The 26472-nt window shown below is 43.2% G+C and overlaps 1 protein-coding gene across 1 annotated transcript in view; it reads right to left on the bottom strand.

Annotated features, from left to right (window-relative positions):
* The window catches only part of PHACTR1 (phosphatase and actin regulator 1), a gene marked incomplete at its 5' end in the record, with an annotated part of 317672 nt that overhangs the window by 5729 nt on the left and 285471 nt on the right, over positions 1–26472 (bottom strand). Inside the window, 3 exons of the mRNA XM_082479822.1 lie at positions 304–444; positions 9171–9232; positions 14318–14373. Of these exons, the coding sequence (XP_082335948.1) occupies positions 304–444; positions 9171–9232; positions 14318–14373 (259 nt within the window). The remainder of the gene's footprint in view (positions 1–303; positions 445–9170; positions 9233–14317; positions 14374–26472) is intronic.

The following is a 26472-nucleotide window of genomic DNA, read 5'->3' on the forward strand; positions in this document are numbered from 1 at the left end:
AAATAACAGGGCTGCCATCGAGACCTTTCGTTGAAGGGCTTGATATTCTCTCCTCTCTGTTTGTGGTATAATGCTGCTGGGCTTGCTCCTGGTTTCCATGCATATAGGAGCCTTCTTGCCAAAGCTTTATGACTCAAACAACAAACTTTGTGAATGACAAGAAACCACAGGCGTGTTGGGAAGGGACGTCAGGCAGAAGCTTATTCCTTGAGGGCTGTGGGACCTGTGGGACCCGAGGGATGGCATTTGCTGTGACATGCTCTAACTATTCAGATCATGGGTCTCCCAAAGTTTTACACTTACTTTGTCGGCGGCTGTGAGTCGTGTCCAGGGTTTGTCCGCCCTCCTGTCGTAGTCCTGTGCATCTGCCACTTCTACATAGTCACTGAAGCGGATGAGGATCTTCCTCTCGCGTAGCTCTTCTACCGTGGGCCTTTGACTCAGCTGCAGGTTTGAGGAAGGAGCGGAAAAAGACATCAGGACTTCAGTTTTTCCCTGCAGAGTGCTTCATGGGGATTTAGTTTATTGTTATGATAATAAGAGGGTTCAGACATTCCCAGTACCATTGGTTTTATCAACCTTTCACAGAATTGCTACTTGGGAGATAACCTCTTGCTATAGCACCTTGAATATCATCCCACCTTGCTGCCGGAGCAGCCCACTGTTGTTTGGGAAGCAGCTGTGGCTGCAGACCTTAATCCCTGGCTGAGGTCGATCACCCCTGGCAGAAAAGAGATGTAATGCAAGTAAGTCTCCTCAGGCACTGACATCTCAGGATGAGATGAAGAGGACAACACAACTTTAGAACTACCTGCACAGGCTGTACGCTCCCCAGCCTTGAGCTGCTGTGTGTGCTTCTGTGCTGCCTGGGAAGAGTCAGGCAAAGGCACCGAGCGGTTCCTGCCCTGAATTATGTGCAAAAGGTGACAAATTACTTTCCTTACCATTCTGATATTCTGCAGACTTGACCTTACCTCCAGAAAAGGCAGGCAGGATGATGACTATTGCACACCAAACTTTTCACTGTATGCTGCAGCTCAATTTTGTGTCACAGTGTATTTGACTTTTAACAGTTTACATTGCATACTACAAGCCCAGAAAAAAAATTGCAAGGGTGGATTGTATCACGTCAAGAAAACATCTTCATTGTTCCAAAGCATTTCTTTCAAATTCCACAGCAGAATAGGCAGCCACAGTCAAAACTCTCCTCTCAAATTAGAAACAGTAGTGTGCTGATAGTCCACGTATCGTACAGCCAGTTACATGGCTAGGGACAGGAATTGGCTTTCAGTGATCCAATTCTCCTTGGATGCACAGCATGCTGGTTAAGGGCAAAAGCAATTACATGAGTGCTTCTGAAGAAGGTGCTACATATGTGCATGCACGTGGCTGTGCATCAGCTGCAAAGGTTTCACCTTTAGAGTGAAACATTTGTAATTGTGATATATCAGGAAAAATAATATCCTACTATTAGCTAGACAGTGCATCATGCTATTCCCCGTCATTAGAAATAGGTGTGTTTTGCAATACTTCACCCTTGTGAATAGTGAAACATCTAAATATTTCATAAAATGCTCGAGGCTCTATTCTGCAAAGATATTTAGGCTTCTGGATCCAGACATGCAATTCCACCTTCCTCCCAAAATAAGTATCTCAGTTCCCTGCATTTCATTTTCCAGGGAGAATTACGATTCAAAACACCCAGGATGCTAAGTGGAGGGTGAAAAATTTGAGAGATCACGAGAAAGAGAAGCACATGCTTGAAATCCCACCTTTCCCCAGTATTTGGGCGCTGATGCAAGACAGCTCCACTGCCCCATCCTGCCTCTGGATTTAAATCCCTGTGTGCTTGTTCTTGGCATGGACGGTTGCCTCTCTCTTCTCTTTTTAGAAAAGATGGCTGAGACGGGAGGTGACAGTGGGGCTGCTCTCTTTACATGGATAGCTCTGAGCACGCACTCCTCAACTGGGTTCAAACACCTCATGCAGAGAGTCTGCAGAGGTGCACTAATGCTCCGCCTGTGAGATGCTCAGGGACAGGAATCAGGTTCTACCCCTCCTGGCTGCAGCCCCACTGTTTTGCACACACCGAAGGGAGAGAAATCTCAGGAAGAATGTGTAACCAGGAGCACAACTCTACACTGCCACGTAATGCCGTTGCCTCGGACAGCCAGCATCAGTCAAGTCGCGGCTTGGCAGTTCATGTGTTGTCTCCATAGCTGTTTTAGGGTAAACTTCAACATTTAGTAGGGGAAAAACTCCCTGCTGATTTGAAAAAGAACAACTTTGAAACTTCTGAATACTGCAAAGATCTTAAAACTAGACATTTTTCTCAAACCCACCTTCTTCTATGGGAAATTATGAAGTTTCCTTCCTGTGGCAAGCTGCTCTGTGTGCGTTTGTCACACAACACTCCTCCTATTTCTTCCAAAAACTTCCCAAGAAAAGCCCTATACCCACATTCAGGCCAGCCATGCTCAGGTCAGCCAAAGAGCATGTAGGCAGTGAGGCTGGCAAGAAGTATGCCTTTCTGAACTCAGACTACAGGTTTTGGGGACCTTTTTTTCAAAAATCAAAATGCATACACAGTAGGCATAACCTTTTTTTTTTTTTTTTAGACAACAGGACAAACCTATCTGTGACCTAGAGTACCATGTCAGAAAAGCCAAAGGGCACAATAAAGCAGATTGAAACGCGTATAGATTTAAAAATGTTATTTTTCACTCTAGCAGAACAGAATTGCCTCTTCAGCCTGCAGCCCTGCTACCTACACCTGTCACCTGCAAGCCAAAGACACATCGCAATTAATAGACTTTTAACAATTAATTAAATTCACATTGCAATTAATAGGCTTTTAACAAAAGCAAGCAAACCAAAGTGCTATACCATGACTGGAGTATAATCACAGTTATCCTATGAGTGAGGCTTCTCTCTGTCTTACAACTCATCTTGAATGTGATTTCCAATCACTAGGTTTTTTGAGCAGCCCTAGTGCTAGGAGCTGCAGGTTTGTCAGCGCTGACGCATTATTACTCAGACAGCACAGCAGAATTTTGCTCCTGATTACTTAAAATCTAAGCCCTGACTATGGGAATAGAGAATTTTTATGCTGAAATAATATTATAACTACACCCCAAAATTTCAAAGATAAGGGCGAGACCCCATCCTTACTTGCATCAACTGCTTCTTTTCTCACAACAGCACAAATTAAGGATGAATCACTAACATTATCTGTACATTTCTCAGCTTTTATCATTTTAGGACGTAGCCTAGATGTTGTTTCAAATTAGGATGGAGTTTTTTAAAAAATAAAATGTCTTATTACATGGAGTACGTAAACACCAACAAAATGTAAAATCCTGTGACTTAAACCCTGTGTTTCTAAATGGCTACAAGGGAAGCAGGAGCCCCTGTACGCTTTCCAAGCTGGAAGAGGACTTTCACAAAATGACCGGCTCTATTTCACAGCTTTGGTCAGCTCTTGACATTAGCTGGCTTTCCCATTTGTGCTCATCTAAGTGATTAGCAAGTTCGTACAAAGGAGAAAGCAGGTGGCTGTTGATATACTGAAGGATGCTGTGCCAGGCTGATGTCTAAGTGGTGTGAAGAGCACAAGAGCACCAAGGGCCACAGAGGCAGCGGTACTTTCACCAGCAATGAGAATTCACTGCTGGTATTTATCTCAACGCTGCGCTGGGTCTCAAACAGCTCATGTGGCTTCCTTGGTGTGATGTGTGTTGGTTGAAATCAAAGAAATGACAGTAAATGTTAAGGGCCACATGAAGACATGAGACAAATCTGAGGTAAGTTCTCACATTTGCAAATGCACAAACCCCCAAATTAGATCATCCCCCACATTTTACAGCACTGAAACACACTGTAACCCTTCGGTGGGTGTGAAGAACAGTGCACTGAGTTATATGTGAACAAATGTCAAGGGCATAAGCACATCATGACACTTTGGTGTTAATGTGCATTTTTCATTCTTAGGTGACACTTGAACGTAAGACAGACTAAACGCTGCTTCTTCTCTTCCTCTGAAGTCATACAACTATTACTGTGTATTATTTTTAGATGCCCTGCCTTTGCTTCAGAAACCTACAACCAGTGCAATTTAAGGCATTTATGAACCCCATCAGAGTGGTGGGCAGCGTCTCCATCCCCACAGGGCAGCTGGAGCAAGCGAAGCAGAGAGAGCGAGCAACCAGCTCAAGGTGACCCAGGAGGCCCAGGGCAGAGCCACGAACAGAAGATGGATGCACGGAATCTCATGCCAGTGTTCTGACTGTGAAAGAGAGCCCTGAAATCCACAGCTCATACCACATAGTTCATGTATAGGCATAAATCTGCATATATTTACATATATAAATACACACACACACACAAACTATTCAGTACATTAAACCAAAGTGCCAATCTGATCACACTGAATGAAAAGAGAGGGAAAACCACACTGAGTGGTTTTCTGAAGCAATTAATTACAGCTACATTATTTGAACGGTTAACAAACTGCCCTGCCCCTTTCTCAAGCCATTGCCAAGATTTTGTGCGAGCTGCTAAGCATGAGGGTCTCTCAGCAAGTCTGGACTACCCAGAGCACCCTTAACTCTTAAATTGCTGGGAAAACAGCTTCGCTAACAGACTCTAAGTGGCTCCACTGTAGGCGGCAGTGCAATGTCTGTTCATGATAAGGGACAGCTCACCTGGGATCTCACCTTGGAGTTTATTTTTATGACCTGTGAGCTGCAATCTCTTGCGTAAAAATTGCTTAATGCCACACCATCCTTCTTGCAGCACCTAAGAATGAGCTCTGCTTCTTCTAACAGGCAGAAAGAATAGGGCATGTTTGAAACTCACAGTAAAAGGACACAGTCAAGGACACGATGCACAAGGTGGTGGTGCTTCATGCGAGAAGAAAGGCGTCTTACTCACTGAGCTGTACCCTTTTTTTTAGTTACTTCTGTTAATGTCAGAGGGATGTGCATGTGTATGTCTGGACTTTTTCTGGGTGTACCTCCTGGGCATATACATTTCTATTTACCTATTTGTGAAGATTTGTGAGCTGAGGGAGCAGGACAACTTTATGGTGAGTGACCTCGTTATCTGACTGTGAACTGGGGCAAAAAGCCCTTCTGAAGTAAATGGAATTGTACTAATGCAAAAGCAGTGTAAATGAGGACAGACCTCCCAAGTCTTGTCACGGGAGGTCAAGTTTTCCTCTATATATTCTGTATCACTGGAGATAAAAATGGGCACGTTTCAAGTTTTGAGACTAAGCCAATTTGCAAGGGAAGGTTTAACACAACCCCCTTTGTTCTCAGCATGGGAAATGGAGCAAATCCAAGCACCATCACCAGGTAAAGTGAAGGGGGATGTCTGGTCTTGGGATTTAGTCAAATGTGAAGTGCTGAGTTTGCTCCACTGGAGTCACAATGAAGCTTCTTGTCGTGTCACTTCGTCGTTGCCTGCTTTGCTATCTTGTTAAAATGTTATGGTTGTTATTTAGTGAATTTAGCAGTGCACACAATCCCCTCTCTCCTTTGCTCCCCACCTTTTGTGGTAAGACATAGGAGCGGGATGTGATGAAAATGCCCCGAAGACCTTTCCCTCTGACTATAAATGCAGTTTATCCAAATTAGCCTCTGACCTTTTTTTCTTCTCTGACCTTTTTTCCCTCCCCTGCCTCCCGCTCACCTCCATCTGACAAGTCCCACCTCTCTTAAGAGTTCATTATTTTGAACAGACTGTGCTGATGCAAGCCGGTGGAGGTCAATTAAAGATTGAACAGCAAGACACTTCCCAGTGAGGCACCAGCTTGCTCTCCACCGAACAGAGAGTTTAAGTTGTGCTGGGACAGGAATTCAATGGGAGCAAAGATTTCAGATTATGGCACAGATTTTAAGAAATAGCCATACCTCAACACTTTGGTCGTTGTTATTACAGCTATAAGATTTTTTAGGTTTGGAGCTAGACCTCTGGGAAATGTTGACAGTGGGGGATAGGAAGCAGTAAACAGCTCTGGGGAATGGGGAGCATGATGCTCTTTGAGACAAGAGAAGGCAGGAAAAGGAGAGTTTTATTCCTCTTTACAAGTGATTTGTAACGTGTTCTGTTAATCCAGGCTATGACTCTCCCTCTCTGTAATGGAAGTCCTCAGGGGGAGTTCAGGCTTGTGTTAATTGCCTTGGTGCTCGGCCAAATTCACTGCGATTTAGAGAGGATAAATTCTTAGCAGCAATTCCTGGGGGCCCAGATCTCCTCGTGGAGGGGACCTGCCTGCTACTCTTCTCCCAGAGGGCCTCTGCACGTTAATATTCCCGGAATGGGCTTGTGGGCCAAGACCAGTACCCAGAGAAATCCCCTCCTAATCCGGCATGTCCCTCCACTCAAAGCTGCTCGGTGGGCACCGAGGGACAGGGAGAGGGAGCCCGGGGTGGCTGGATGGGCAGAACCCATCTGTGGGCATCTCGGGAGACAGGCAAATATGCTTCACCCCTCCTTCCTCGGGCAGGAGGGACACGGGCTATGGAGAAACTGTACCAAGCAGCGTTTGCCTTTTTGTTCTTTGATGGCTCCTGTTCCCGATCCCCAGTTAATTTGGAGTTAGGTGAGTCTGAGAGGATGAAAAGCGCTTAACGGGGCAGCTTGCTATAGGTCACCTGATTTTTTTAAAATATTTTTTTAGAAATTGCCTGTCCAGATGATGAATTCAACTGGATATTTATTGCCTACTTTAATAAGGCATCTAGACCTAGCGAGGTAATCTTACTTATTACAGCACGTCACGTTACAACTTATCATCATAATACTGTAACAAAATGTCAGCACTGAAGGGATTTTAAGAAGAGCTTTTTAATGGATGAAGTGGGTTGTTCTCTTGGAGTTGGAATAACGCCACCGAAATAATCGGGGTCAGTAGCAATTTCTAGAGTGCAAGGTCAAAAGCCTTTTCAGCAGCTTCTGCAGAACCCCCTTCCCTTCTCATTACCAACTACCCGTGGTTACAAGGAGACAGTATGTGGCATACTGTCCTTACGTTGAATTTAGCCTGTAGGCATGTTGTGTGCATTAAACCTCAGTGCAAACAGAAAGGTCTGCTGGGCAAAACACTTGCCGTGCGCAATTAAACTTCTGCTTGATCCGAGGTTTAAAATCCTTTGGTAATAAGACTTCAGTACAAATCAACAGACGGAGGCTGCCACTCTGCTGTAGACACAACGACACATCTGGGACACGCTCATGAAAGGCAGGGCTGGGGAATAACAACAATTTTTGCAGGATTCACTAGGTGGTTGGCATTTCTAGTTGTTATCTATCCACTTGCACACTTTATTCACTTCTTTCCTCTAGTGATTGCTGAGCTTTTATAATAGTATGTTTGGTAGGTGAGAACAAAATTTGCTGTTAGACCGGGCCTGCGGTTCTTCCGCTAAAATTACAGTGTGACACTAGAACAATTTACAAGAGTTTAAAAAGATGATCAAAATCAAACAATGCTAAGGCATGTTGCTACCAACCTCACAAAACTTTATGAGGGAAGAAGCCCAAAAAGGCTAAAAGGAATGTCACCGGGAACAGGGGTATGAAGTTCAAGAGCGGACTGCCAGGGGCTCAGACTGACGCTGCTCTCACTGCTGTTCCTACTTAAAAGTGCAACGAAGACAAAGAAAGAAATCTCAGGAGACTGCTGAGGCTTCAGGGAGCAGACACTGAAACAGCCTGGGCGTTTTAGTTTAGCGAGTAGCTGTGGCCTCTGCCTGTAACAGGCAATTTGTGTGCTTCGTAGCTTTCCTACAAAATAGCGGAGGATGGGAGCCGTATGGGGATAATGCAGGCTGAGTCAGCCAGCCTCCATTTCTTAGGCAGCAGATTGGGTATGGGTAGCTTTGCTTTTTATCTATTACAGCTGTTCATCAAATGGCATGAAGCTTTGGGTTCGATTCCTGTACGTGTTTACCTTTCGGTGTACAGGGAAATCGAAAGCCTGGTAAAACGGTATTTCTAGCCTTTGCGCAGAGCTTAAGAAGTCCCATGAAACATCTGCAATGCAGTTAGGCTCTTTTCTTTCAGGCAGCGCTATAAGAGGATGTGAGAACATCCCTGCCATTGTTGTCAGGAATTTAAGTGTTTTAAAAATAATATTATGGCTCTCTGGGCCGTGTTCTTAGCTCCTGCAGGTAACAACAGTATCACCCTGTTGGTGATGGAGAACTCTGCTGATTTATGTGAGCTGAGAACAAGGTGTGAGATTTTTAACAATGAAAGAAAACAATCCAGCTCTCTGAATGTAACCTTTGCATGTATATTTACAGCCCTTTCCTTGTCATTATTTATACTATGAAAGCTTGCGATCACATAGGTCAAAAAGACAAAGCCGCCTAAAAACATACAGGAAGGGGTCGGTGCTGCCTCACACACATGAGTTTTTCGGGGTCTTTCTCCATCTCTGGAGATAGGAAATACATCACTGGTGAAATAAAGTTTATCTGCAATAACACGATGGATTGTTGGCTATGTATATTGGGGCATCTGTAGACATTTACACCAGCTGCAAAACTGAACATGTGTTATCTGAAATGACTGTTCTTCAGTTTTAAGAGTAAATGACTTTCAAATGGGAAGAAAACCAAACCCAAACTATGCTGTTTCATTCGTCCTTCCCTGCCAATACAAGATTGTTTTCGGCACTACACACCATTTTGCGAGTGTTTGTATCTATTTAGTTTAAATGCCTCAAGTGACAATCTCCCTTTCCAGAAAAAAAGTTTATTTCCCAGTTTTATGCTTTTTTTAGGTGGAATTTTCAAATGCAGCAGCATTGTTTTAACTTCACTTACTTTGTAATGGCTGCAGAAGCCATTACATTTACAGGGAGCAGGGTTAGACCAATGCTAGGCTCTGTATCCTTCACTGTTCAAAGCTCCTTTGGTTATAAAGACTAGATCTTCTTTTGTCCAGCTTCAAAATGTTACCAGCAATAGCCCACAAAGCAGTTCCCTTCACTTGTCTGTGGACTTACACCCTATAAATTGGTCATTTCTTTTAAAGATTTCTTTTAAGACTTGTTTCACACTCTCCTGTTGAAAATGATGCTGAGGAAAAGGAGAAACAACTGTGCAGTAGGGAGAAAATTACAGTAGTGTCATAATAGGATCAAAGTTGCTTCTCACCTTACGTGTTAATCTTCTCTTTATCTCTCGTTTTTCCTCCTGCTCCTCTTGCTCATTCCGGGCTGTAAAAGATTTACAAGGATCTCAGGCTGTGGACTCATCAGGCATGCACAGTATGCAACAAAATAAGCCTCTCCATCAGTATATTAATGTTTCAGGACCTCTCTGATGCACAGCACGTCCCTCTGGGGCTGGTGAACTTCCTCGATCCGTAGCTACTGCACTTCTTCACACAGTTCATAAAACATCTACAGCCTCCTTCCTTTCCCTGTGTTGGCACCTCTTCATGTCTGTCACTTTCTAGAAGGGCCAGGCAGCGAGCCAGCTCTTCAGAAACTGTTATCTCCCTGCCCACAGGCCTGGTGGCCTCAGGGGGTTCAGCTATGATATGGTTGGATTCTGCGAGGCTGCAAGGTCAATGGTTGGAAAAGAAACACATGCATTTTTTTTTTCCCACCTACAGAATAATTTCTCTGCAACTACTCTTTGGAGAGAAGATGGAAAAAAGTTCAGAATAGGGGTGCCAGGCAAAACCTGCAACTTTGCATGACCTGAGGAGAGTAAGGAGAGAGTGTCCTTCTATCATGACCCTTCACAGCATCACGCTGAAGTGTAAAAGCACATCCTAGGGCAACCCACTTTCAACATTAAGCCAAAAGATTACGTTACCAATAATAACCAAGGAAAGCCTCAACCATTACCCCTCAAGAGGACAATAACATTTGAGTATACTAACTCTTCTCCAACTTAGGAGCAGGCAGTCATACGTGTCCTCCCACTGAACTTTACTGAAAGTCACTAAAAGCCCAGGTTTCTCGGTACGCAGCTCCTCAATCAGTTACGATCCATTTCCACTGCTCCACTGGTGGCTGAATTGCTCCTTACTCCAATCACGCCCGCGCATAACAGATGAGAGCAAACACAGCTCATCGGCTTTTCCAACAAGTACCCTGTGCCCCTGGTGTGATCCGTTTTCACTCAGCTAGGACTAGCTCAGGCAGGAGTAACTCTCTGCAGGGGAGATTATGGACTTCAACGGCCGGTTTTGGATAGGTGGCTTGATTTAAATTGTCCAACTTTGGACTGAATTCAACCCAAGGGACAAATCCCACATTCTTCTCTGCTGATCCTGTGGGAGAAGCAGGCTCCCCTGGCAGAGTGGCAGTAAATCAGCTGTAACCGCCAGCTGTAACTTCTTTGGCCAACAGAGCACAGGTCAGCACTCCCACTAACCAACCCACTAGCCAAAAATAATATAAGGAGGTCCTATCCCAGTGGAAGTCTGCCCACAGTGGAGGAGATGCAACGTTTCAAACCAACGCATTCAAAACTGGGGCTTTCCCCACGCAGAAATAAGACCTAAGGTGCAGTGACCACAGAAGTCTCTGAGCAGGTAAGGAGGGCTCAGCTGGAAGCCGGGTTTCTTGCTGCGCAGGACAGTAGAGCTGACAGGTCTATCACAACTGCTCACTGACTTCAGCAGGACCGGGAAATCTCCACCAAAGTGGACAAAGAGCCAGCCAATGTTGTGATGTTTCACAATACACTTCTGATCTTTAAATGCCATTTTACCAAAAATACTGCTTATGTTTTCAGGAGGAAGGAAACTGATACTAGAGTAAGAAGAACAGAAGACAGCAAGGAGTCACAAATGACTTTTTAAATGATAACTGGAATAAATACATTTTTCCTCTTTCAATGGTTACTGTCCCTCCTGAGCTGGATTCTCCTGTAGCAATTGCTCCTCTAGCAATTTCATTCTTCCCTTTGAGTCTCAAATTTGGAGGAGGTGGTACTGCAAATGCCTACTCTCATAAACAGAGCCACTAATAAATCCTTGTAAGATTAAGCCAGAGAGACACAGTGCTAAAAAGAGCCCACACAGAGTCAGGGCAGCTGACGATTTATGTATAAAACTTAGTTAAGGCCATTCATTTTGTACTTAGCATATGGTGTCTTTCTTTTCTCCTCACTTCTTAGCCCAGCCACCCACCTTCAGAGACAGCCAGGCAGGCTGAAGACCTCAGTCAGGTAAAAGCTGGGAATTAGGAATTCATTCTCCTCCAAAACCAGAAAGTGACTTTGTTCTAGCTATTTCTTTAAAGTTAATTAAGTCCTCCCAACCATGTGAAGCTACAAAACTGTTGCTTTATCTTAGGCATTCAGGAGATGCTCTGTTTCTTGAGACCTGTGTATGTGAGGGCGGGTGAGTGTGGGTGCAATTTTCAGGCCTGATTTCTGTGCCAGCGTGAAATGTCCCCCAGTACAGTCTGAGACCCTCGGAGCCTACCTAACCATCATTTTTGTAAGGAATTTACACAACTGTGAATGCGGCAGGCTAACAACTGAAGTAGTTGTATCCATCAGAGAAGTGGCACAGGGGTGGTGCCTGAGGGGGATCGAGGCATCCTTCCTCACAAACTTGGCCAGCAAGTATTAACTGCAAAAAGTGTTCTTTAGTCTTCACACTAACCTTGCACCTCTCCCTACGTGCCATTGACTTAAGTAAGAGTCAGTGAATTGGGTATACTTCAGCGAAGGACCCTTCAAGCACCAGTGTCCCTGTTCTTGGTTTCTTTGCTGTAGCTGCTGTAATCTTACTGGTGCTACCAGCAAGTAGTGGAACTTGCGCAATGGAGGCTTTGCCCTTGCAATTCAATAAAGCTGAACATCTCATAATTATTGCAGTAGCACGGAGCTAGGAAGTGATCACTTCATGTATAAAGGCTGGATGTCCAGCTGCATTTTGCCTCATTTCTTCCCATCAGAATGGGCAATAATGTGGTTACACATGTAACAGGAACATCACAGTACCAGATACAACATTTGCATCAAGGAGATTTCAGCTTTAACTGCAGAGGAAATGAGGAAATCCTATTTACTCTACTCGGGAGCTTGTTGGGTTTTCTTTTTTTTTTTTTTTTTTTTTGTATGTGTGTGCACTATGAGGTGGACTTTTGCAAATAGCTTGTTCTGCTTATGCAAAGAATTTACACTCTTCATTATTGCTTCCTATGTCTCTTTTTCTCTAGGCTCCATTATATTTGTTATAATTCTTTTTCTCAGAAGTCTAGGGAAAGGACACAAAGTGATGCTGTACAAACCAGACACTATTTATATTTACTTGCTTAAGAGTGGAGATTTCTATGCTTTCTTTTTTTAAATTATGTAACTATTTTAATTGTTTGTTCCTTTCCTGCTGTGCTTCACCAAACGTTGAGATGCCTTGGAAACACCACATTACTTTTTCCTCTAATTATGAAGCTGTTTGTCTACCTAGACACACATGTTCTGGGGCAGATCTGTGCTTAGGAACCAAGCTACAAAAATTCCATTTATGAAATACAATATAGTTCTGGGTTCAGGGTAATATTTTCAAATACATCCACGTCACTTAAGAGCCTTTATTAAATTCAAAAAGAAACCAATGTGACTCAGGGGATAATTCCTGTGAAATGTAAGACATCTTCAGGCCGCTATGTGACTGCTGCGCTTGGCAATGTGACTTTTAGGAATCTCTGCAAGGCACTCAGAATTGGAGACGCAGCCTCTTCGCTCATCCCGGTTCAAACACTGCTGCCAAAGCAGCTGCCCGAGACCCCCACCTTCCCCCAGCCACCGATACCAGTGCCAGGGTGGTGTTTGCTGGTCACGCACCAGTGCCAGGTGGTGCATGACACATGTTGGGTCATGCTGGTGGCAAGTCCCGGGATGACAGCATCAGCTGCCCAGAGAATTGGCCTCTGTCCCTCCTCGCCTGAGGCTGGCATCAGTCACGTTGCAGGTTCCCCTTCCTCCAGCTGTTCTGCTGCTCCCCTGTGAGACAGTCACAGCTGGATGTGCCACCTATTGCCCCAGTTTCTGCCCCTGACCTTCTCCAGCTGCCAGGTATGGGAGCTAGGAGTAGACAGTAGGAGCACAGCTATCAAAAGGGGGCTGACCCTAAACAAATGGCTTTCCTGGCAGCCTTGGGCTCACCCACGCCACTCGGCTGTCCAGTCTTTTCTCCTCTTTGCATTGACAGTGGTGTCCCTCTCCTTCTCTTTGTCTGCCACACGTAATAACATGAATAGATGAAAAAGCCCTGCTGAGCATTAACGCTATCATTAACTTGCTAGGAATTTGATTTTGAAGTATTTAATCAATCATTTCTGCTAATATTCAGAGAACTAATCTTCTGCTACTACACTTTTATGGTTCTGGATAATACAGTTATTTGAACGACAAGAGAGAATAAATTATGGACCTACCTAAGGAGATACTATGGTATTTTAAGGTACCATTTAGGAATACTTTTTTCTGTAGTATTTTTTAAAAAAATTCCCTGTAATGATGGATTTACTAACTTAAAAAGGGAAGAACTTGTTTCTTTTGTTTTCTGTTTCCAAAATAACAATCATTAGATAAACAGCTTTGCTTTTTTTTTTTTTTTAATATTCAAACCACTGCAATGCGAGTAAAGAAACTAATTTTTTTCTGTTCATTCATGAGATTATGAGATTTGTGCTAGACTTATTACTGCTTCCCTTGAAGCTGGTGGCAACCAGCTTAACTACCAACTTAACTCAGATCAGGGTCTCTAAATGGTATCTTGTCCCTTTAAAATATCATTTCACATTTTGAGGATCTACCAGAAAGTTTTTGGCTGATTTAAAGGAAGAGCTTCAGGGGAACATTTCAGGGAAATAATCCTGAGTCACATTGGTTTCTTCTTTAATTGAATAAAGGCTCCACCTAGTCTAGCTTGCTGTGAAGATTTTTAGGAAAACTAATCAAGCCGTACCCTAATGTCTTTACTAACTAATAACGGGATGTTCATCCTGTGTAAGAGCCGCATAAAGGCTTTTCAAAATGATGGACCCTCTGTTTGGAACAAGACTTGCAAAAGAGATTCAACATCTGTTTTTTTTTTCCCCATAGACTGTTCATTCTTGTGAATTTACTGACTCTGATTTTAAAGAATTGTTTCTGCAGCTCTAGATGTTGCTACAGACTTGCATGCTTATTTGCATTTACGATGCACTTCATTATTATTGAAGATGCAAGTACAGAACAGTTTATGTTTTATAAACTACCCACCCAATATATATCTCAGCTATCCCAAACTAGCTGGCTTCAGGTTAAATGTCAACGGTATCAGGACTTACGTTTCAGAATGTTCCTCTGCTCCAATTCTTCAGCAGTCGGCCTCTGGCTCAGTCGTCTGCGAAAAAAGTCCAAGATCAGTTTTTGGACCATATCACATTCTCCTCAGTTCTCTGTCTTGAAGAGTTATTTTGGGGTGTGGAAGGCAGAGCAGAACACACTGACACTGCTCCATTATGTACTTGGTACACCCGGACCATGCGTGACACAGACCATGCTTCGCTTCTGCAGTTTCCTCTGTTTTCAACTCACGAAAGACAAAATACGTTATGTCATCTTAGGCATGACTCTCCCACCCCTACCCCGGGCAGAGCTGCTGAAAGCTAAGCTACACAGATGTCTCCACTTAATTTCCTTCCTCCCATGCCTGCTTCCTGACTCGTGCAAGTATTTCTAGCTAAGACCCGGCTAACCCTCTCGCTGCCCTCTCGCCAGCCTCCTGACTGTGCCCCGTTTGTTCAAACAGCGTTTGAGCACACAGACAGTCCACAGCAAAAACAAGGGATGGTTTGGCAGCGACGAGGGCAGAACAATAGCAGCCCTCCTCCTCCGCACCCTCGCTTCTCTCCTCCTCTCGTGGCTTTTATTAAATCTTACACTGAAGGATCGTGTGACTTGCTAGTCAACCTGTACGTAATAGGTCACAACAAAACGCAATCTAATTAAAAATGGGGAACCTGAGCATGGGATTGGTCTGACTATTCGGAATACAAAGCAAGGGAGAGAAGCACAAAGGGGTCTTTAGAAAACAAAGTAAACCAGGGAGATGACATCAGAAGTCAACACTGCTGGGCCTCCTCATACTCTCCTCTGAGTCAATGGGAGTTTTGTCAACGATGCCAGTGACAGGACAGAGCCTCTTCCTTCAGACGTGGTCATTCAGAGACGTTCCCAACTTGGGGGCCCCAGTCTCTGCCAGTTGGCTCATGAGTTCCCATGCGAGGTACTGGGTACTGATAAGAAACATGATATGAATGCTGGCTATGTGGCTTCATCTTCTGCGATGACTGCTTCCCCTGACCCGGGGCACAGAAGCTCTCTGAAATGGGGCTGTCTCTCCACGGCTGAGGGGCTGAGGGATATCTGACAATGGCTCCTCACAACCCAGGGGCTGAGCCACTGCTCAGAGATGCACACACATCCCCAGCTTTCTCCAGAGCCAGGAGCTCACCCATGCGCCAGTTCAATACCCCAGCCCCTCACATCGTGCATGGTGCACAGGGCTGACGTGCATGGGGTAGGTAGGAGCCCATCCCCTACACCAGCTGCAAGAAGGCAGAAGTGCTACAGGCATCTGACTTCATACAGCCTGAAGATTTCCACCAGCAGAGGTGATACCAGCCGTACGTCCTTTGGGGCTTCTTCACACCATGAAAACAAACCAGCAGAACATGGCCCTATTCCAGTGGAGAATTTGGAGTAATTAGCTTTGTCTCTTTCCCACAGCAGCTTGAATATTTACCTCATTGGAAAAAGTGTTGAAAGGGACAGAAGCTCATCCTTAATTCAGAAGTAAAGAATGTCTGCAAAGTACTTGGAAGACAGAGAGTGCTACTCAAGTGCTTGCTATTACCATCTTTAAGATACAGTAGCTGTTGCTAATGGGAGACTTCACCTTAGGACTATGAAGCAATTAAAACTACTTTATTTCTAGCAGTGCATGAGAATCAAAGAAAAAAAGTTGCCGCTCTTAGCCCCACCATGTATGTCTCCAGGAATTGAGTTATACAATGTTTTTAATCCACCGCACCGTGATGCTTTTCAAGAGGATGCATCAGAGGGATGTTAAGGATGGTCTCCAGCCATCCAGTGTGTGGCTGCTTCTATAGAAACAAATATCACACAGCAAGGAGAAATCAGTCTGAAGAGAATGCTCCTGAAAAGGTCCTCCCTTTTCCAAGAAAACAGGGGCTGAAGGACTCAGCTAACAGTTCTGTCAAGAACAATTCACACTGGACCATTTCTAACAAAAGGCAAAATTTTTATCTGTCTACATAGGTGATTTACAAAAAGGACCAAGTCTTCCATGTACTTACTGGGGTACATACCATGAAGTAGATGCCTTTAAACAATGCTTCCACTTCCTTGTGTCACTGTTTCCACACAATAGGACAGAGATTTCCTCCAAGTATGCCCTTGGTATTATATGCACCCTCTACTCCTGTGCTGCTCAGAGACCTATGGACTCTGGGATTCTTCCCCATGCTGCCTTGTAGGGCCCCTAGAAAAAGCCAGCCAAGAATGCCTGTGTTCCCCATCGAGAGTCAAATTATTTTATGGATCCCATTATTAACGCTTTTCAGGCTGCAGAGTGCTCCTGTCTAAATGATGACCGCCATTTTCAAGCAACGCACTTACATGGCAGAAAAAGCCATGACACTTTTGATAGATTCAGTCTGGAGATCTGAAGCTATCTGCATTCATGGGTCGTTGATTGCTTCTGGACTCTTACAAACCCAAGGACTTTTAATAGCAAGACATGGGCAGTAGGAAAAGATAAGGTACCCTCGTAGTGGAACAAAGTCCTGACTAGTCCTTACAGTGCAAACAGTGAAGCACAGCTGGAGGAGGAAGAAGGTAATGAATAGAAAGAAGCTCTGGAGGTTCCTGGCCTCCAGTACCGGTGTCTGCTTTCATCTCCATGAATTGCTGTTACATCCCCATTTCCATCATCCTTGTGGACTGACTGAACCTCCTCCTCCTCCCTCGTTTTGTGTCCCTCCTTGATGAGCTCCTCAAACAAACTCAGCTCCTTCCCCAGCCCTTCCCTTTCGAACTCTCACAATTATCTCTCTTCTTGGTCTCTTGCTCTTTTAATTTCATTTCTTCTCTTGCTGTTACAGTGACTTCTGCCCCCAAACTATCTTTGGACTTTACAAACAACTCCACCAGCTCTTTAGAACAGCCTCAATTTAGTTCTTTTTTCTTGCCTCTTAACTTCTAGGTTTGCCAGATGTTCAACAGCTGTTAATGTTACCATCTTCGAAAATCTTGATGCTAGTTACAGATCCTGTAAATCAAGAAACGTAGCAGCTATTGCTTTTTTACCATGGCTGCAAAGATATAGTTTTTTTCACAGCAAATTTCAGTGTACTATCTCCAGTGTGCCACTCTGATCTTGGCAAAGCAGCAGGTGTGACACCTCCCCTCTTCTACCTTCCCTCCTGTGCTGCCCAGAATAAAAAAATATTAATGAAGCCCACCTAGCTTGCAGAAGTTGATTTCAGTGGTTTGATTGCTGGATTGCTGCTGTGCCTTATTTCATTTAACATCACGGGGGCTGCATGAAGCTGTCAAGAGGCCAGAGGTCAGGAAACAAATGTATCATTAACAGCACAGTCAGAATAAACAGGAGAAAATGGAGGTGAGGAAGGAGCCTGGTGCAACAGCAAAGAACAAATCTGCTTGTGAAAACTGTAAGAACCGAGTGGGACGTGCGATGCTGCTGTTGGTCAGAAAGGTGACTCTGGCTGTTTCATGGAGCTGTACGAACATAGGTGTCTAACCTAGGAAAAGGTAAGGCAGGCCTTAACAAGTAGAATCAAAAAGTAACAACCTTTAACAGCACTTTCTGTATCTACAATCTCTTGTGTGAACATGCTTCACCTTCACTGTGCCATTCATGCAGTTTTGCAATATGCTTCAGGCATTCAAGGGGATAGGAAAGTTTGTTTTTTGTAATTTGTGCTTTGCAATGTATTGCCTGGCTTATACTTCATATGGTTTTGCAGTTAATAGCTATTTTGCAAATACACTGACAAAGGTTTTACTACAAAGAAAACTTTCCTAAGATTTACAGTGAACCAATTTTCTGAATTAATTCCTTGTACGATCAAAATGTACCACATTCCTTGTACTAGATCTATAGAAAGAGCTGCTCAGCTCTTGTAAGGGCATTGTGTGGTGGTTTTTTGTTTGTTTGTTTGTTTTGTTGAATTAATTCTAGGCTGGGCTTGGCATGTCACGGTGGATGAGTAGGAGTTTGGGGCACGAGGGACAATCATGAAAAATCAATTGCTGTAGACCTAAAATATTAGCTGGTGGGGGTGTAATCTCTTCAGGGAACCAGAGGAAAGAGAGGCAGCATTTTCACTGATGGATGGTACTGTTTGGAGCCTGCCCAGCAAACTGAAAACTCAGAATGGGAAGTTTCTGCTCCATGAGGCAGTGTCCTGCAGGAGCAATAAAAGGAAAAAATAGCTGTACATCTCCCTAGGCAATACAAAATACTTAAATGAAGAAGTGATGCTTGCCCTGCTCTGCAGTGTGGCCATACTCAGATGGCTCTCAGGACAATGGCCAACTAGCTGTGGGGCTGAGGGTCAGATTCTTGCAGCCCCTTTGTCTGGCAGCACCTTTGAAGCACAGTGCTCCTGGCTGCCTTGGCTGTCCCCTACTCTGTCATGGGTGTTCTCTCCTTAGTCTCTTGTTTTGTTGTGGATGAGCTCTGAGAAAGAGATGGTTAATGCCATCCATCTTGTTGTGTGAATAGGACAGTGCTGGATGTGTTTTCTGGGTATCAGGAATTCATCTTTGCCTCTGCCTAGAGAGCAAGAAAATCTAAGAGCTTAGTATGGGGTCATCTGTAAGTATAATGGCTGGATATAGTACAGGGCTTGCTGGAAAAAGATGCCCCACATACTCGCCAGCCTTGTTAACTGAGTGTTTGCAGATATGAGAGGCAGAACCCAGCAGCTCACTACTGCTTGAATGGTGACATCTGGTGTGCGTGACTCAAGAGCAGGGCTGATGGGCAAATAAGTCACGGGTGGTCACAACAGGGCATGCAGCAGTATGGTGAGGTGTGCAGAACATCACCAAACGGAGCCCAGCCATGCTCATGCAGCTCTTCCTGATGACGCAGGTCACTGCGATGTAAAATAACTTCTGAGCACAGTGGGGCATAACCTCTGGAGCAACTCCTGAATTTATTCTGTAGATGCAAATCTTTTCACTCACTTGCAATTGGGTTCATACCACCCTAAAGACTGCTTTAAGAGAGCAGTAAATCTGAGCTGGGCACACAAGAAGCCAGCTGCTACAAAGCACTACTTGTCACATTGCTCTTTAGTTGGCATAAATGAGGACGACCGAAGCCAGTAGAACTGCGCTGATTTACATCAGCTATATATTTCAACATGAGGAAAATTCAATGGGAGTAAAGAGTCTTACTGTTGCTTAATTTAGCTTGCTTTTCCCAATAATTATGCTGATAGCAAAGCAATATTGATGAAGTATAGGCTACCAGGGACTCTTTGCACTCCCATGCCCAGCACAGAAAATTGGAAGAGAAAAATGGAGAAGAAAATCTTGTGTTTGCTTCTGCCAGTTAACTGTTAGCAGAGGGCAGGAATGAACTACCTCTTTTCCTTATGTCACTGCACAATGAGCAAAAAATAATTGTAAGCCTGGAGGTTCACTTTCTCTGAAGTATCATCCCAGATATTGCCAACCAGACTTTAGAGTCTAGAGAGGACTATCTTTCTCCTAACAGGATTTATAAAATGGGATTAAATACCGTTTTATCGAGTGAATAAACTGAAGGCGTATTAAATATAAAATCCCTACCCAAAGAAGTAAATGTAAGGGTTTTACGCCATTGAAATTCCTGTACTAGACTCCATTAAGATGTTGGCTAATTTGTAGGATACATTATCTCTTCCTTTAAGCTCTCTTTCCTGCGTGACAAGTCTCCTGGTATCAGTCATGATAATACGCCTTATAACTCCTTTTCCTGAGAAATTAAGGCAATAAAACCATAAGGAGTGCTTGCCACGATTCAGTTACCACGTAATGACTGCTCTCCACTTCCCTGTTGATTTTAAACATTCAGCCCCTGGGAGATGGTGGTGCTTCTGCAGGTATAAAGAAGCCTGTGGCAATGACTAGAGCAGACCAAAGCAGGCAGAGACCCCTGTTCATCCCTGGTAAAATGGGTGAAGCACCACTGAGACAGAGTTTAGATGAGAACTAGTTAGACACTTTTGGTAGGAAGTGCTTGCTTTTGCTGAAAATGTAAAAACTGGTAAGTAACAGTTGAAGATCTAAGTACTGCTGCCGCAGCATCCCAGTTTGTGCCCTGGACTGGACCGCCTAGTCCAGGATAGGTGCAGCAGTCCCATGTCCTGGAGGAGAGAGTCAATGCATTTGCTCAGCAGTTCTTCCCAGTGCACCGCAAGACATACAGAGCAGTCTGGCACATGAACCAACCAAATAAGAGTTCCCGTAACACATCTGCAGTCATGTATCCAGCTGGGCTCTGCAGGAAAATCAGGTTTTCAACTAAAATTATTCAGATTTTAATTTAGGCTTTAAGCAGTCTTTTACTACTCCCCAAAACTATGCTTATCCCAGACTTGGTTTTGTGTTGAGAAACAGCTTCAATATAAACTTTAAAGCTCCGCCTAGTCTAGATTGCGGTGAAGATTTTCAGAAAAACTAATCAGCAAATTTTCTGCTTGCTCAAGCATCTGTGGATAGTGAAAAATATAACCAAGCTGGCCCTTTGTTTAAAACTCTAAACCTGACCAATTTGTTTTATCATTCTTTAGCCTATGTGAATCCATTCTTGACTCATAGCTCAAATAATGAGGTCTCTTCTATTTCAGCTGACTGAGGGATTGATTTATTATGATTTTGATTTCCTCTTGGGAAAGTTACAAGCTCCCCAAGAAAGAACAAGCTGCCCAGATTAGGTCTCCCAGGGAAAAAGAATTATATTCAAAATGTAGATTTCAACAATTCATTATGTCTGCATAAAGTTAAAATCTCACCTATCATATACAGAACACATTTCTGTAAAATATCCAAATAAAGCAGAATCATCTTGGGCCACGAACTCCGTATTTTATTAAAATAAATAAAGGAATAACTAGGTAGTCCTATGACTCTGAGTAGAAACATGACATACCCAATCAATCTTTCATTATACCACAGTGTCACAATGCAGACACCTGCATTTTACCAAAGAATTATTTGTTGTTTTTTAATGGTAAAGCCAAGTAGTGCTAGACAAACAAATTCAGATTTCGGTTCCCTTTTCAATAACACTAACTGCAAAATGCCTACTGATACGTGGAACACTGCAAGATCACGCAAGCTCATGTCTCACACCTCAAGCTCTAAAATGGAGCCTCCTCTGTTTCATGACTGTACTGCTTCATTAATATCAAACCTTTTAGCCAAATGCTGGCGGTTCACATAAAATACGATCATGCAAATTTAAATGATTTAAAAAAAAGGGCATGGAGGAATTAAGATAGTTACACCACATGAGCTTTGCAGCATTAATTCTCAAATCTCTTATCCCTAATCCCAAGAAGAAAACATCCAACAACCGCAGTAGGAAACAAAGAACAATCTTTTTTAGAGGAGGGAATTTACTGTGTATCTAATTCAAGAATATATTTTAGGAAAAATAAAAATGGTATAATTTTGAGTACTAGAAATCCAGAGGGAAAAATGTACTAAATGCTGGTTGAAAATCTAAAGCATGCCAGAAAAAAACAGATGGATGTTAGGACCCATTGTAATAAAGAAAAAAATGTTCTAAAATGTTAGTGATTGTTCTTCTGTTGTCTGTACAGCATTGTGAGAAGACACTTGCATCTCCAAAGGTTGAACCAAAAGCTGATTTCACAAAGCTGAAGAGATCATAATTCTCAGTTCAAGGTCAATCCATGAATGACTTGAACAAAATGGCACTACGAAAATCAATCTGAGTTGAACATACATGCTTACTGTCTATAGGCATTATTGTGTCCGGTTTGTTTTAAAATCTCTTCTCTATATAGTAATGTGGTTTTGCGTCTGTCAACAAACATACTTAGAGCAATGAGTCTTTAAAGATGCATTTTTGAAGGAAAGATCTAGATGCTAAACCGTAGAAACATTATTTGCCTTATTCCTCATAGTGAGTTACTTCTCTCTGGTTAAATACAATATTCTTTTCCTCCAAACACTAGTCTTTGGAGGCTTCTCCTGACATCTTCTGCACTTACTCAGTTTTGAGGTGTAACCTTGTATTTGAAAAATCTGTAGGAGACCATATTACCATTAATATATTTGCAAAGGTGTCCCCAATCTCCTGCTGCTGAAGGCCTTCCTGGACTACCCTATGGACCATTCTGCCAAACAATAGACCTGAAGCAGGGGCCCAGACGGCTTCAGCTCTCTGTCACCCAACCAAGCCAGTTGTGACTGCAGTTGTGACACTGTCCCCTGGTGTTTTTAGCAACTTGGATTAAACATATTTTGGGTATCCTTCTTGTCTCCAGCACATGGCTGCTTCTTACCATAAAAGTTATGCTCTTAAAAGCAGAGCCATCTCCAAGCAAGAGCCCCCTTCCCTCTTGACATATCCCCCAACCCTGCCTCCTGATGCTCAAGGAAGCTCGCGTGGTTGAGCATGGTTTGATACAGGAATAAAGCAGTTACTCCTGTGTGTGTGTGGTGGCCTCAGGATGGAGAGAGGAAACAACGCTTTAGGCAGGAAGAAGGTCTGTGGGTCCAGGGAAGAAACCATGGAGGAAGGTTGAGGGATGACAACAGGAGCACAACCCCACTCCCCAAAACACCTACAACCCTCTAAAACCCCACTGGTCTTTCCCAGTGTCCCTCTCCTCTAAGGATCCTCTTCTGAGAAATCTGCTGCCACAAACTTAAATCTTGCCTATGCTGCTGGCTCCGAGGAAGAGAAGCACACAATGGAGGAAACATCTTCCCTATATTTAGCTAGCCTGACGATCAGACCTCCTGATGGGCCTCTGTGGACCACAGTGACTACATGGTGATTATATATGGACCATAGTGACTGTATGTACATAGCCTGTCCATTAGCAGGTGTCTTACACTTCTAACACTGTCGGTATGCAATTTGTCTAAATAAAAAAGCAACAGCACGCTATCTTCTTATTCATATATGCACTAACACAACTGCAATCCCAAAATATCAAGGCAGAGGCATTTAAAACACGTAAACAAACAATCCAATTTTGGTTAGCAGTCCAAATAATCTGTGACCATCATGGCAAATCTCAATCCAAAATGCAAAAAAGCTGTTGGCTTTAATGAAGGAAACTTGGGGAGTAAGCTTCACCAGCTTGCTGACAGCAAGCTCAGTACTTATATGGCCAACTTGAAAAAGTCTCCTCTCTTACTGCAGCAGCTACAGACCACTCAAAGAATGGAGAGAGAGGAACTATGTGTATCCCCTGACCGTGTTAGAGACCATTTTACCAGCACCAGCATGAAGAAAGGCAAATGAACAATACTGCAGAAATCAAATTCACCTCCAAACGGGCACTTTATATTGGTAATGTCAAAAAAGCGCAACTTACCCACTTTCTGAGAAATGAATCAAAAGCTAAAATACCCAGTGACTCGGAACAGCCACAATACAGGAATTCCAAATAAACGCTTTTATAACAGAAGTTGGCAGTGTTAGCAATTCAAAACCACGATAATTCAGTTTCTAGGAGAAAAGATGCATAGGAAATAGCATGGTGACAACACTTTGTCTTGTTAGTGAAGTGAAAAATTCCTGGAAGTGAACAAATTTGAGAGTTTTAAGAGCGATTAACTATTTTATGCCAGAGGGATTTCAGCCCATAGATTGCATGAAAGGCAGGTGATGAATAGCAGTGACATACTGCAAAGTGCAGGTGCCTACAATGTTCACTTGAAGATTAAGAATTAAGGCTGGGTGAAACAGTAAAATTCCTGAGAAATTGAGTTCCATCAGGTCAGAAACTATCTGCAAGGTGAGGTCAAACTTAGTGAGTAGTTTCAGCTGAGAAAACAATTCACTAGACATACTTTTCTTAATAAATAAATAAGCATTAAAAAAAGTATTGGACAAAATACTTGATTCTGTCCTGAAAAGCTAGTTTTCAGTTTGTAATAAAAAACTAATGTCTCAATTTGCTATTTTTATACTGTTTTCCCTACCCCACTTGTTAATTATTTTGTTCAATTTGAGTACCAAATGCAAAAACTCCCTTATTCAGCCAACTCCAGTTGACACAAGTCTTCTTGCAGTAACTGCTACGGTAATTACAAGCACAAATCTACTGAAGCAGGTTACAAGGAGAGGTCTCCCCAGCAGCTGCATTGCCAGCTGCAGTGCAGATGTCTGGGTCATTCCTGGCCCTTTAACGGCCACATCTGGATCTGTGATACCTGCTGATCAGACTGGGCTTTTGCATATGTTTTACAACATTGATTCTTTTGTATCTGCATCACTGTTTGTGAATTCATTTCTTACCTTTCTAGAGAATTTCATGTTTCACCACCCTACCCAGAGATTCACCCATTGTATAAATTCCCACCTGGTTCAAGAACACAATCTGTCCCCTTCCAGCTGATGTGTATTTAACACCTTCACTGCCAGAGCCTACTATGCATTAGCAAAGTCCAGAAATAGGGTTTTTTTAAATTGCAGCGTCTCGTGGAACATCAGCAAAAACATGCTGCACCAGAGACAGAAAACACCAAGGATTTCTAATTTAAAAAAAAAAAGAGAAGAAATTATTCATCTGGTTAAAATAAATTAAAAAAACCCAACCCAAAATGCCTTAGGAAACTGAACAGTTGTTACTTTGACAAGATATTAGACACGATTTGCTCATAGTTGTATCGTCACCTTTAGGTTTAAATCTAGTGGCCTAAAAGCATGACAAGATATTTTTTACTTGAGAGAATTCTGGTCCCATCTGCATTTTCTTCTCTTGAAGGTACTGAGATGCATATAATTACCCAGAGGCTAAATTTGGACCACAAAGTGATAATCTTTTTTTGTTGTTGTTACTTTGTAAGTATTTCCACAGCAAAACAAAAGGAATGTTACAAAGAGGCTTATTACTTCAAAAAAGGAATTAGCAGCAGAAATCGATAATCTCCAAAGTAACAAAGATCCCATTTCCAGGCAAATACTCTTAACTTCAAAATAAACAAACAAAAAAAAAAACATAAAACAAAACACTTCCAGAGGGACATTCAAACCCTATGTGCTATGTTGAACAGGCTGCAGCCTTTCTCTTCGTCTTCTGCATAGTGTGACATCAGCTTTTTACATTTTCTCTCCGATGTTTTGAGGGCTCAGTTCAACCCCTACTGAAGTTTCTCCACTCTTCGTTTTCAGGCTAATATCAGGTGCCTTTACTCTTGCCTGCACATTCCCCAGCTCCCCCTGACGCTTTATCAACGTAAAAACCTGCTTCATCACCACAATCTAGCTGCTGGGGGGAGACCAGTATTCTTTGAATTACTTTTTTTTTTTTAATAGAGCTGATGCTGAGCTACAGAAGGGGAGGGAATACCCAATGACATCTTCCGTCTTCCTTATATAAAATGGGAGAGACACCTGTTCCTGGCCTTTTTCTCCTTTCACTTCAGACCCTTCCCTTTTTCAGGGAAGAGTCATTTCTCCTTTACTCTTCAGACCCTTCCCTTCTTCAGCCCCATTGGGACAGTGTTGTAGATGGCTTCCCTGTGACATTTCAAACCTCCCATTTTTGCAATTGTTTGTCCTCTAAAGAAAGACTGCCTTAAACTGGTGATTGGTTTTGAGCTCCTTACTGGTCTGAATAATTTATGTAGCTGGCATTCAGTCAGAGAGGCTGAAGAAAGTTAATATTCCAAACATTTTGTATGCAAGATGAGCAAACTATGTTTGTTCATGGCTGCTGACACGGATTTCCCTGCAGGGCACACTCGGATGCCAGGACTGAAATTCCTCTGTCCTGGGCTTTCAGTGCCCCGGTTTTGTGGCATCCACTTGTTTTCTGCATATCCAGCTGCAGTGAAGGCAAAGAGAAGGGGCTTGGAGAGAGGTAGCAAAGGGAATCAGCACAGTCACCCTGACAAAAATCCCTTCTGAACGCGTATCAATGATGCACAAAGTGTTTGTAAAACTGGAAATCGCACCTACTGCTATGAGAGGCCGCAGACCGGTACTAAAACATGCCGGCTAGGATGGCCTGGGGAAAGAGATACAGTGCCTGCTTCCTAGTTCTGCTCAACTTCATTAGTAGTTTAAAACATCCAAATTCTCAAGCATCAGCATTGAGCTGAAGTAAAACACCACACTCCCTCAGCCCCTCCTTCCAGCCCCCACTGGCCGCAGCCATGTGGAGTTGTGTTTTGCTTCACAAGCATA

This window comes from Vanellus vanellus (assembly GCF_965231255.1).
Source record: "Vanellus vanellus genome assembly, chromosome: 2".
Taxonomy (NCBI): domain Eukaryota; kingdom Metazoa; phylum Chordata; class Aves; order Charadriiformes; family Charadriidae; genus Vanellus; species Vanellus vanellus.